At 40.2% G+C, this 11,694-nt stretch overlaps 1 protein-coding gene across 3 annotated transcripts in view; it reads left to right on the top strand.

The window, feature by feature from the left end:
• Positions 1-232: 232 nt before the first annotated feature.
• The window catches only part of RAPGEFL1 (Rap guanine nucleotide exchange factor like 1), a 64,438-nt gene continuing 52,976 nt past the window's right edge, over positions 233-11,694 (top strand). For 2 of the 3 annotated variants that reach the window (XM_034415783.3, XM_034415784.3), the window contains exon 1: positions 239-1,563. In XM_034415783.3, coding sequence (XP_034271674.1) covers positions 1,146-1,563 — 418 coding nt within the window. In that variant the 5' untranslated portion in view covers positions 239-1,145. Of the gene's footprint in view, positions 1,564-11,694 lie in introns of all 3 variants that reach the window. The other variant, XM_034415781.3, reaches the window with a different exon arrangement.

Raw genomic sequence — 11,694 nt, 5'->3', positions numbered from 1 at the left:
CATGAACAACTGTATCAAGATCCATAAACTCTAATGAAGCTGGTAGTTGAACAACCTGATTAAATAACCTGAGCAACTTCAGGTGATGGAGGAGGAGGAGGAGGTTTTAATTCCATTCATTGTCCATGATCGAGGTGTGTATTTTGGCCTCATTACTGCACGCAACAAGTGCAGGCATAAAAGAAAAAAAAAAAGAGAGAGAGAGAACAAGAAAAGGGGAGGAGGAAGAGAAGACGACGGGGCGGGGTTTAGAGCCGCCTCGTTACTCTCCCAGGGTGAAGGAGATCTGGAGGGAGAAAGAAAGCCGGCTGCCGATTCGCGACTCTTGCTTCATTTTACGCCGGGAAATACGAAGCAGGAGAAAGGGGTAGAGCCGAGAACATCCCCCCCCCCGCCCGCAAACTCCCCTGCAGAGAGGCAGGCTCCGGCCCACGCTCCTGCTGCTTTCAGTGCCTGCCTCCCCCGCTGTCATGAGCATCCATAAAGGAGGATCCCGCCTGCAGCAGCAACAGCCTGGCGAATAGACAGCGTACCAAGACGCCCGGAGTGGGAAAGGCGAGGGAGACGGGGCTGCAGTGTGGCGGCGACGGTGGGGAGATCCAGCTTGCAAACGGAGCTCCCCTCATCGACTCCGGGAAAACCCTACTCGGTTGAGGGCGCACGCCTCTCTGCGCTAAGGACAGAAGCGGGGGCGGCGGCGGCGGCGAATCCTGGCAAAGAGATTAGCCAGCTCGGCGCTGCTGAGGTGGTCAAGAGAAGAGAAGTCGCCTCCCTTCCTACCCTTTCTACTTCTTCGTTTATCTCGGGGGCCAGACAGACCAGGTCCACCAGGGGCCCCTCGAATTGCTCCCGTTGTGAGAAGCAAGCCCGCAAAACTCGGGTTTATTCTGCTCCTTAATCCCTTTCCATGTCCAGTAAAATTGTCTAAAGCTGCGCCTCCCCTTTCGTTCCCAGTTCTTCCTCCTTCGCCAACATCGGGTATAGCCATGACTGTTTGACCACGCATCTTCCCATTACCTCCCTTCAGCACGCAAAGTGGGCACCCCTGATCTCCCATTTTGGCCTAGGTTGAGAAGGGCGCATTGGATCAACCCTCGTCCTGGGGCCCTGCTGCGCCCTTGGGTGCCCCCGCAGTGGCCGGTGGGATGAAGCCTTTGGAGAAATTTCTGAAGAAGCAGGGCTCTCACTTGGCCGCCCGGGCTGTTCCTGGTTCCGGGGGGCAGTTATCTCGCAGGCAAAGCGTCTCCAAAATCCTCTTGCCTGGATTTCTTAAGGAGCCACCTGAAGATCTGACGGAAGGAGGCACGGAAACCACGGGCGATGGCCACTGGCTGGAGTTGCGGCCCCCCGATTCCTCTCTGCGCTCCCCAACATCCTTCTCGTCGGAGGAGCTTTCCCCAGGAGGTGGCGGAGGAGGAGAAACCCAGCTCAGTCCCGAGTCGGTGCCTACTTGCTGCTGGGTCCCGTTGGCAGAACCGGAAAGCCCTGATCGCTTAGTGGGGAGGGTGCTGGAGAGGCTGGGAGGGGACCCGACAGCCCCTCATGGACATGGCTGTGGAGCTGGTAAGGGATCCACGGGTGGGACTTCAGGTGAAGGTTGTGACTGCTGCCCAGGTGGGGGTGGGAACAATAGTTGCAAGATGGGGAGGAGGGGCTTCGAATCGGGCAAGAGCAAAGGGGATTAAAAGGTTATGGACGGGGTTGGGGGTTCATGGTGGGAGTCTTAGACAGATCAGCTTGCATTAATTGCAAATAGGAAACAGTTTGGAATGTCAGGGATTGCTAGTCCCAGTACACATAAGATCATACCGAAGGAAAAAAAGAGTGTCTCTGTGTATGTGCAAAGTGTTTTGTCTTTAATAACTGCAGCATGCCCTTCCTAATATCTAAAATTGAATCTAGCCCTTTCAAAGCTTTGGTTTCAAGGTCATGTTTTTTCTGGATGCTCCTCCCTTTCTTAACGCTATTGGGGAGAACATGTTTGGGGAGCGGAATAATGTTCCTTTGGGTGATTTGATTTCCATCTTTGCTCTTTAGTTACCCCCACTTAGTGGGAAGCAGTGACATGGAGAACTAGGTCTCGCATGATAGTGGAAATTGCTTGGGAAGCAGCAGAAGAACAGATTAGGAAAAGAAAGAAGGTGTCTCTCCCCTTCACCTTGTTCATATCTAGATGGTGACAAACATAGGAAGCACCATACAGGTGGCATTTTTCTAATGCTGGCACTAAGTAGGGGAGATGTACTTATTATGGGGTGATTGTCATTATATTGTTGGAGCTAAAAAAAATTGATTGATTGATTGCTCTTGGGGTGGACCGCCTAGATCAGAGGATGAGGCCAGAGCAACCTTCCAGGGAACTGTGAAGGGAAAAGAAAACCAAACTTTTTAATCCCTTTTGCATGTAACAAGATGAATGTAAGCAGTAAGGGTTTTAAAGAGAGAGATCAGTTTGGGGCTGTGGCAGCAATTACTTTCAAATGCTGAATACATCCTTGCCCAATCTGTGTGCATTAGATATATTGGTATACAAAGCCCATCATTTCTCTCAGAACCCTCATCGGAATACATCTCATACATGCCAGGCTGTGCAAAATCTGGCTTAGTATGAGATATTGGAAGGTGTCAAGTGTGAGCGCTAAATCAAAGACACCCAATTTGAATCTCAGCTCAGTTGGGAGTGTAAAATATGCTCCTGTCTCAGTTATACTATCATGTCTGTAGAAGCAAAGATCCTGTGATTTGTCTTGCAATTTTGCAAGAATAATTGTTGGAAGATGTGGGAGGGACTTTTAACTCCCTAGCAAATGTGCCATATAAATAATCACTTTTTGTAGGTTGAAAACTATTTTTAGTAGCTCTATGTGCAATAACCTCTTGCATTATAAAAACTTGGTCTTTTACTGTGGGCTTCAAAAAGAGTGGCTTGGCTGGTTACATGTGATACATAGATATTATTTAACTGATTATCAATCAGAAAACTGTATATGGAAGGTGAAGGATCCTAAGTTTAGGGAATTTTTTCCCCAGGCTATCAACCTAATGTGAACATGTAAGTGGATGAGTAATGCAAACTTTAAATTAGTAAGAGTTTGTACATTTGCAATATTATTTCAGCTGTGGTTTGATAAATGAGGAGCTGTGGTGTAATACTCACAAAAAAGAGCGAAGCCTTTGGTTCCATGCACAGGTGTGGCTGCCATCTTGACATTTTTTTACCCTCTCTGCAGACATCCCTGGGATCAATGGGGCTGGGTAGCTGGGTAGGAGTCTGTTTTGGAGCAGGAATACAAATCAGGCTGGTTCATAGCTACTAATATATTAGGTGATTGCTTTGTCCTTGATAGTTGACAACTGAATGTGTAAACTGACTGCATCAAAAAACCCCGAAATGATGAAAAGTTCTCTTGAACTATATCTTTCATGGTTCACTCACACATAGTGGTCGGTGCTGGATAAGCAATCATCTAAAGATACAGAGTTATATGAAAGGCAGGATATAAATATAATGAATAAATGAAGTAAAATATGACGATATACTATAGGATTAAAAAAGTATAGATTAAAGTGGTGGCAAAAGGCCTTTTTGTTTTTCAAATACAGTACATACCTCTCAATTAGTAGGCTCACCCCTTTTATTAATCCACAATTTCCTTGTAGTTTGTTGAATAAAAGACAACTAGGTGGGTTCAGACATGTTGAATCATAAATTATGCTTTATAAATCACTGTTTGTAACCAAAATCATATTGTGGAATTAAAACTGGAAAGGATTTCTAACTTAAATGTACAGTTAGTCCTCGAGTTACAACCACAACTGAGCCCAAATTTTACATTGTTTCATTTTACGTTGTTAAATGAAACATTTGTTAGGTGAGTTTGCCCCATTTTACAACTCTTCTTGCCACAGTTGTTAAGTGAATCATTGGATTTGTTAAGTTAGCAACATAGTTGTTAAGTGAATTTGGCTTCTCCATTGACTTTGTTTGTCAGAAGGTTGCAAAAGGGGGATCGCCTGACCCCAGGATACTGCAACTGTCATAAATATGGGTCAGTTGCGAGGTGTCTGAATTTTGATCATGTGACCAGGGGGCTGCTGCAACGGTTGTAAGTGTGAAAAATGATCGTAAGCCCCCTTTTTCAGTGCCATTCAAACAGTCACTAAATGAACTTAACAACTTAAGTCAAGGACTATCTGTTTAATTAATATATTTTCAAAAAAGCTTGCAGTCAATTTACTTCCTGGTATATGATTCAATAATAAATTTTATGGGAAAGTGCTTTTATTTCAAGTCAGCACTTGAAAGTAGCAGGGGTGGAGTCTATTTTTGGGGAGGGCCTGAGTATCCTCGCCAAATCTCTAGTACTATCTATACAAGCATTAAATATATATAGGCTTTTGAACCTTCCTTCCTGTCTTGCTCTGTGGGCTTGGATACTATTTTGAATGTGTAGGAATGCAGAAAAGGATCTGTAAAGGAAAGTTCATTGATAGTTACAAAAAATGATTATTCATAATTTCAATCATGCTCCTTCATGAGAGAACACTCCCCACATACAGATGTTCAGGGCTTCTCATTTGTATCCTCATGTCAATCCTGTTAATAACTTGCAATCCACAAGTTATCCAGATGTCCAGTGGACAGTCGTCTGTGCTTCAAACATCTCACTGCCAAATGCTTTACAGCATTTTTCTCCCACCTGATGTTCTTCAGGTATTTGGGGATGTGCAATTGTCAGAATACTCAGTCATTCCATTTTGGTAGAATTCTAGAAACTGACATTCCAATGTATCTGAAGGGACCATACTAGAAATACCTGAAATATATCTAGTATTTGTATAGCAAAATAGTCAAAGTTCAGAATTTTTTCTGAGAAATCTGATTATATATTACTTGTCATTAAACAACACTAAATTATCATCAATTGATCAATCCTAAATAATCAGTAATTAATCAATAAATTCAATGAAGGCCATCAGTATCTGTTGCATATAAGACTGAAATAGGATGTTAGTTAGATATTTAGTTCATGAAGTGTCTATACCAGATCTCTTGGATCTGTCATAATACTTATAACAATATAATTGTTATATTGTTGTTATATTTTCATTATATATATTTGAATGAAATTATTTTATTTCATTCTAATTTATTTACTGTTTTTTTCATGTTTTTAAATGGTATGGAAATGGTAATTTCAATGTTATATTTAATTGTTTGTTAATGTCTGGGGGTTTAAATGGTATTGAATAATAGAAAAATACAGGCAGTCCTCAATTTACAATAATCCACTTAGTGGCCATTCAAAATTACAATGGCGCTGAAAAAAGTGGCTTATGACCATTTTTCAGACTTATGACCATTGCAGCATTCCCATGGTCACATGATTTACATTTGGATGCTCGACAACTGACACATTTATGACAGTTGCAGTGACCCAGAGTCACGTGATCCCGTTTGGTGACCTTCTGACAAGCAAAGTCAATGGGGAAACCAGATTCACTTAACAACCGTGTGACTAATTTAAGAACTGTAGTGATTCACTTAACAAATGTGACGAGAAAAGTCATAAAATGGGGCAAAAGTCACAACAAATTTCTCACTTAGCAATATAAATTTTGGGCTCAATTGTGGTCTTAACTCGGGGACTACCTGTAGCCTCTTTGATGCCTCCTAAAAATGCATGAGGAGTGGTGCTATCATAAAGTGTTATCTTCTGATGTGAAATTAATTAAGCTAAAACAATACACTGAAATACTCGGTTTCCTCATCCTTGGTATGGTAATGAAATATTTAATATACATGACTTAAAGTCAACTATTGATGTAGTCAATTTTATAATTTTTACATGCCGGAGTTATGGACAAAGTGGCTTTGGGTAGCCAGCCATCATTTATGTATGTTTTACTTTTCAAAGTCCTTAGGAATTCGTTGCATTTGGAAAAAAGGGGGAATATTTTGTAGCATGCCAGTATTTTTCAAATTTGGCAACTTTCAGGTTAAAATTGCCAAGTTTGCAAAACACTGTATTATGTCATAGTTGAAAATTTCAAAACATTTCATCAAATTAGATATGGAAAAAAAAAGGCTTCATTGAAGTCATGAGGGTGCACAGATATGGTTAAAAAAATCTCAAGAGTGGTGTGTACAAAGCTCTCTCTGCCCTTTTATGTGCGTTGCCCACCCATCCCTCTTTAAACCCTAATTCTTCTTCAGACTGAGGTCTTGGTCTTCAGCCCTAATTTGTGCCACTGACGCCTCTGAAGTCTGGGTAAAGCACATCTTATAGACCAAAGATCCACTGAGAAGCCATTTTTGATGGAGAGACACTTTTACAATTATGAATCCTAAAAGTGATATTTTAGCCTGTTTTATTGCATTGCTTTAGTAGCCCTCTGAGCAAAATCAGTGTTATCCATTCCAATTTTACAAGTTCACCTTTCTGCAAAGAGAGTGAATATTCTGTGGTCCGAATGGATGGCATTTAATGTGTGAATCTGTATTATAATTCCTGATCTCTAGTAATTCAGATGAGTCTTGTAAAGTGCAATAGGTAACTAATTATATGGTTACAATTTTGCACTGCGTTTGATTACTGCAGTGTTTCTCAACCTTGGTAGCTTGAAGATGGGTGGACTTCAACTCCCAGAATTCCCCAGCCAGCACTGCTGGCTGGGGGATTCTGGGAGTTGAAGTCCACCCATCTTCAAGCTACCAAGGTTGAGAAACACTGGATTACTGGATCTGGCAGTTCTGGTGAAGAACCACAAGAAATTTCAAAAGCTCAGAGTTTACCCAATTTTTCTATAAAGGACGGTTAAATATATTCCCAGTAAAATATCTTTCAGGAGGTGAGAAAAATCTATGTCCATCTTAGCATCTGATTGAAAATAGATTTTATCTCTACATTCTTTGATTTCGTTAGAGTATATATGTCAAACTGTATGATTGCATTGTTTCTCCACATTGCAGTTTATTCTCAAGGCATTTCAATTGAATTATGCTGGTTGGGGGTGATGGAATTTGCAATTCAATATATATTGAGAACCAGTATCCGTGGTGAAAGTGCTGGTTTAGAAAGCATAAACCTGAATTCTAGGCCTTCTTAGGCATGCAAGCTGCTGGGTGACTTTGAGGCAGTCATTCTCTCTCAGTTCAGCCCAGCCCACCTCACAAGGTTGTTGTTATAGCAAAACAAAAAGCAGAAGCATTATGTATGTTTACTGTTTACAGACAGACAGACAGACAGACAATTATCATTATCACAGGTTGATATATCCCCAGGTTAGGGATGGCTAGCATAATAATTATAGTGTTTTCTTCGGGGGGGGAGGATCTATTTTATTGGGGGGAGAATCTATTTTATTGGGGGGGAAATAAAGGAAAAACCGGAATTAAGAGGCAAATCTGAAGAGATTCATACAGATAAAAATATAATAATTGTTTATGTTTATAGTTTTGCTTTACAAAGGAAATTTTAAGAACAAAACAAAGAAGGTAAATAGTTAAAACTAAATAAATCAAATATGACAGTTTTTTAAAAAAATAAAGAACTGTCCTGTATAATAATGTATGGTCACTAATAATATGCACAATATATCCTTACAAAATAGAATAATATAAACTTTTATCTGTTAGCATGCGCAAAATGCCCTCATGTTGTCAGTCGCCTGTCCTAATAAATCGTAAACACTTGTGGATAAAAGGAAGGCAAAAGCTAGTCAGCATCTGGGAGATCTAGCATCTTCTTCTTTTATAATATTGAATGTATGTATTGTTTCCAGCATAATTTGAAACTTGTGGTAGATCTTAGTTTAAAAATAGGCCATTGAAGGAATATAAATTAGATTAATGGGGACTTTAGCTTCTGTTGAGCAAAAAACAAAAAACAAAACCACACACACACAAAACAGGTAGGCGCAAACTTTATCAAGGTATTTTACCAAAATGGACTTTGGTTTAAAATCTTGCATGGTAGCAAAACAGATTGCATAGCCCTGAGTTCCTGGACCTCTTTGTTAATCTATAACGCCAGTCCAGGGCCAATTTTAGGTAGAAAACAAAATATGATCAAGAAAGGCCCAAGCTGCATGGATGCGGAACGGGAATTTGACATTATCCGTGCATTCATCCTTTTCATGTACTGGCTGAATTTTTAGATTTACTGGAAGTACATTCCCCACCCAGAGCTCACTGAGCAATTCGGAATTTGTAAAACCTTTCTTCTTGAGTTACGAGTGTTTCAGGGAGAGTTCCCTTGGCATCTTGATGGAAAAAATATGAGCATGCCATGTCGTGGATTTCAAATCCCATAGACACATTGGGCACACCTAGGAGGAGGCAATTGTTGCAGATACCAGTAAAGTTTTTTGTGGGATACAATTTACAACTCTCACCCTATTTATTAGTTAGATTTATAGCCTGCTTTTCCTCTAGGTGTTCAGGGCAACCTACATGAGAAACCCCATTTATCTTGTTACAACAACCCTATGATTGGTTGGAGAAAGGTTGGTTGGAGAAAGAGTGACTGGCCCAATTTCACCTAGTAATTTTTGGTGGCTGCCAATCTGAAAGATGTCAGATGTGGCACTGTAATCTAGTGCCCGCCCACTGCTTTTGTATCTGCATCGATACTGCTCACATGTACAAAAAGGGTGGGGCTTGGTCACATGAGCACACCTACCATCTTGCAGATTTTGCCATGTCCTCCCCCTCTTGTGTATGTGAACTGTTAGTCTAACACAAACACTCATTTGTGAATTATGAGTGTCATCTTAATATAATGCAAACCCAAATATAGTTAAGCAAGGTATAGTTTAGGATGAAACAGGAAGACAGTGTACAAATGCACATACCTCTCTAACTATTCAGCAGCTGGGTTTCCATTTCAACATGAACTTTTTGTCTTAGCATAATACCTAAAACTAGTCAGTAAATGTTAACTAAAGTGTAAAATGTCTGAAAAGGGGAAAAAAACCCTATATTTAAGTTGCCACTACTTGATATGAAAGTTCTGTCTATGCTGGTTGATTTGTGCTGCTCATTCCCACAAGTGGTTCCCATTATTTGAATGACTTTAATTCAATGTGTTTGGTTGACCACAAATGTACTAGCACAAGTTGTATTAGCACTGTGGTTGCCTAAGTGGATAGCCCCCCACTCTCGCGCCCCCCCCATTTAAATTTGACTGCATGCCATATTTGTTGATGAGAAATAATATGATTGAGCTTGCTTAAGTTTAGTTACTTAATACATCTGTTTGCTTTGCAGAGACCAGTTTGCACTATATTTACTCTTCATGTATGACATTCTGTGACCAGCATTTCATAATCTAATTTTTAGAAAAATAAAAATTCGTGGAATGAGTTGATCTTTTTATCTATTCTAACTAGGGGAACTCATAACAGAACATTTTAATATGCAGAGTTCCGGTTCAGGGACCCGACCTTCCCACCACATTTTCTTGTAGGATACCATACACTATTCTATTTCTGTTATGCTTTTCCAGTTCTTTATTAACAGATAATTATGGTACTTACACAATACACTAAAATTAGGAAGATTGTTCAGTGGGGAGGCCATTTTACCCACATACACCCTGCTGCATTTTAAACAAGATTTAAGGATCACTGTGTTGTGGGATCTGTGATAGTACAGCCTGAGGTTTGTAATAACCAGAATTTGTAATATAACTAGACTTGTATAAGTCTATTGATGTCAATTTCAGATTGGATTAACCTAGTAAACTTTAAACTTTAGCTAAAGTGCAGTTTATGATGGGATAAAACAATATTTGGCTAAGCATATCATGTGAATGGTTTGCAGAGGCTGGATTCATACAGCATGCTAAATATATAACCCATAACCCAATATATAGCACAATATATGAACCTAGTGAGTCAGTTTTCATAAAATTTGAAGGAGATAATCTCTAATGGTGTTCTTTTTTTTTCCTAAGGAGTGTGGCAGAGTTCATATACTATATATGTATTTGAGAAGTTCTGAATATTCACAGACACTTTTTGAGGCTTGTAAATTGTTATCACAGCTACCCTGAGAAGTAGAAACTTGTTTTTAACAAGTTTAAATCAAAATGAGAACCAAAGAAGTACTATTTTGTATTGGAGCAAGGCTTATCTTTATTTCTTTTGTGGGGCAACTGGCAATTAATTGTGGTGTTAGGACAGAAATGTGTGAAAAATTGTACTTTTCATTTTTTGTCCAGGGTTTTCATAACTTCTATTACTGTTGGTATGAGTGAGATGACTCAAATCAGGACATTTTCTAACCCTGAAATAGAATTCTAGATAATTTTTTCCATAGTTAAGGGGCCTTTTTCCCCTAGCCCTACTGTCTAGGTTCTCTCATTGGATATGCTCCTGTGCTTGGGTTGAAGACAGACTTTCTGTAAAACACACAGATTCTACATATAGCAAGATGGGGGAATAAGAGAGGAGGGGGTAGAGATGGCTCCATGCTGAACAAATCTGTTTGCACTGCTTGTTTAGTAATGTATTACAATTTGTCTCTGCCTTTCTGTGACTGTGGATCAGAGCTTAGAAAAGCTGCCAGCACTCTAAATCATTAGTCAACCCTATTGAAGGCTAGTCCAACCTGTAATTCAGCAATAGCCGAGTGTGAAACACTGGGAGTCCTTGACTTACAACCATTTTTTCAACAAATGTTTGAAATTATAATGGTACTGAATGGTGTAGATACAGCTAGTTGCACTGCATTATTGGGGTGTGATTAAAAAAGCATAATAACTCTGAGCTGGTTTTCCTGATCATAATATAACCCCAGCTTACCTTATGCATTTTTTATTTAAGAAATGGCAGGGACTGGCATGTCTGGGGTTCAGGCTTGAACCACAGCAATTTTCTTTTTAGAAACAGCATCCTTTCCTGATGAAAATTACCTCTTTCTCATGCCTCTTTGTTCTTCTCCATGATCAGTGCCATTGCCTTTGTAAGAGGCTGTTCCTCTAGAGCTCCCGTAGCATTTGCTGTCAGTTCATGTGAATCTAGTGATTCTAGTTTTCGGCTTCCCACTCCAACCGCTGGAGACAGAGTCTCTTTTTATGTTGCTCTCTCCCTTAGGATATAATTATATGTATGTGTTATCCTTCCCTCTCCCCTGAAAAAAAAAGAAAAAGAAAAAGAAAAGAAATGCAAGGCCTGTGTGCTCTTGATGGCTGACTGAAATATTTGCACAGGCCTGCCCTGCCTGGGAAAAACTGGGAGCCAAAGAGATTTGCTTTCTTTTTCTATTGTTGTGCATCACTAATTGCGGGACCACCCCAGCTGCAGTGTGTGGTTTCCCCATTGTACCAAGGATTTTCTTAATCCCCCCTCCCTATCACCTCTGTGGCTGCTCCTTGTATAAAATTTTCTTCTCACAAAGCATTCTAGAATTGCTTTGATCTGAGCTTGACATCCAAACTGGGTCTTCCTGCTAAAGTTAAGATTTTTCAGGCTCCATTGCTTTCTCTTCTGCCAGAAATTTAAAACTGATGTGATGAAAGAAATGATGAGTTATTTCCCTTCTTTAATAGAATGGAAAGGTAACAATGTCTTTGCTGGATCAAGTCAAAGTTGCTTCTACTAGTGGCATTTCGCCAGCTAGCAGGGACCGAAGTACTTACCAACTAGTGCAAGGAACTGAAAATTCTTTGAAGTTGTCTCCAGAGGTTA

Source organism: Pantherophis guttatus, chromosome 4, assembly GCF_059756535.1.
Source record: "Pantherophis guttatus breed Tessera chromosome 4, ASM5975653v1, whole genome shotgun sequence".
Taxonomy (NCBI): Eukaryota; Metazoa; Chordata; class Lepidosauria; order Squamata; family Colubridae; genus Pantherophis; species Pantherophis guttatus.
The sequence above is the reverse complement of the archived record's forward strand: the minus strand, read 5'-3'. Positions and strand labels throughout refer to the sequence as shown.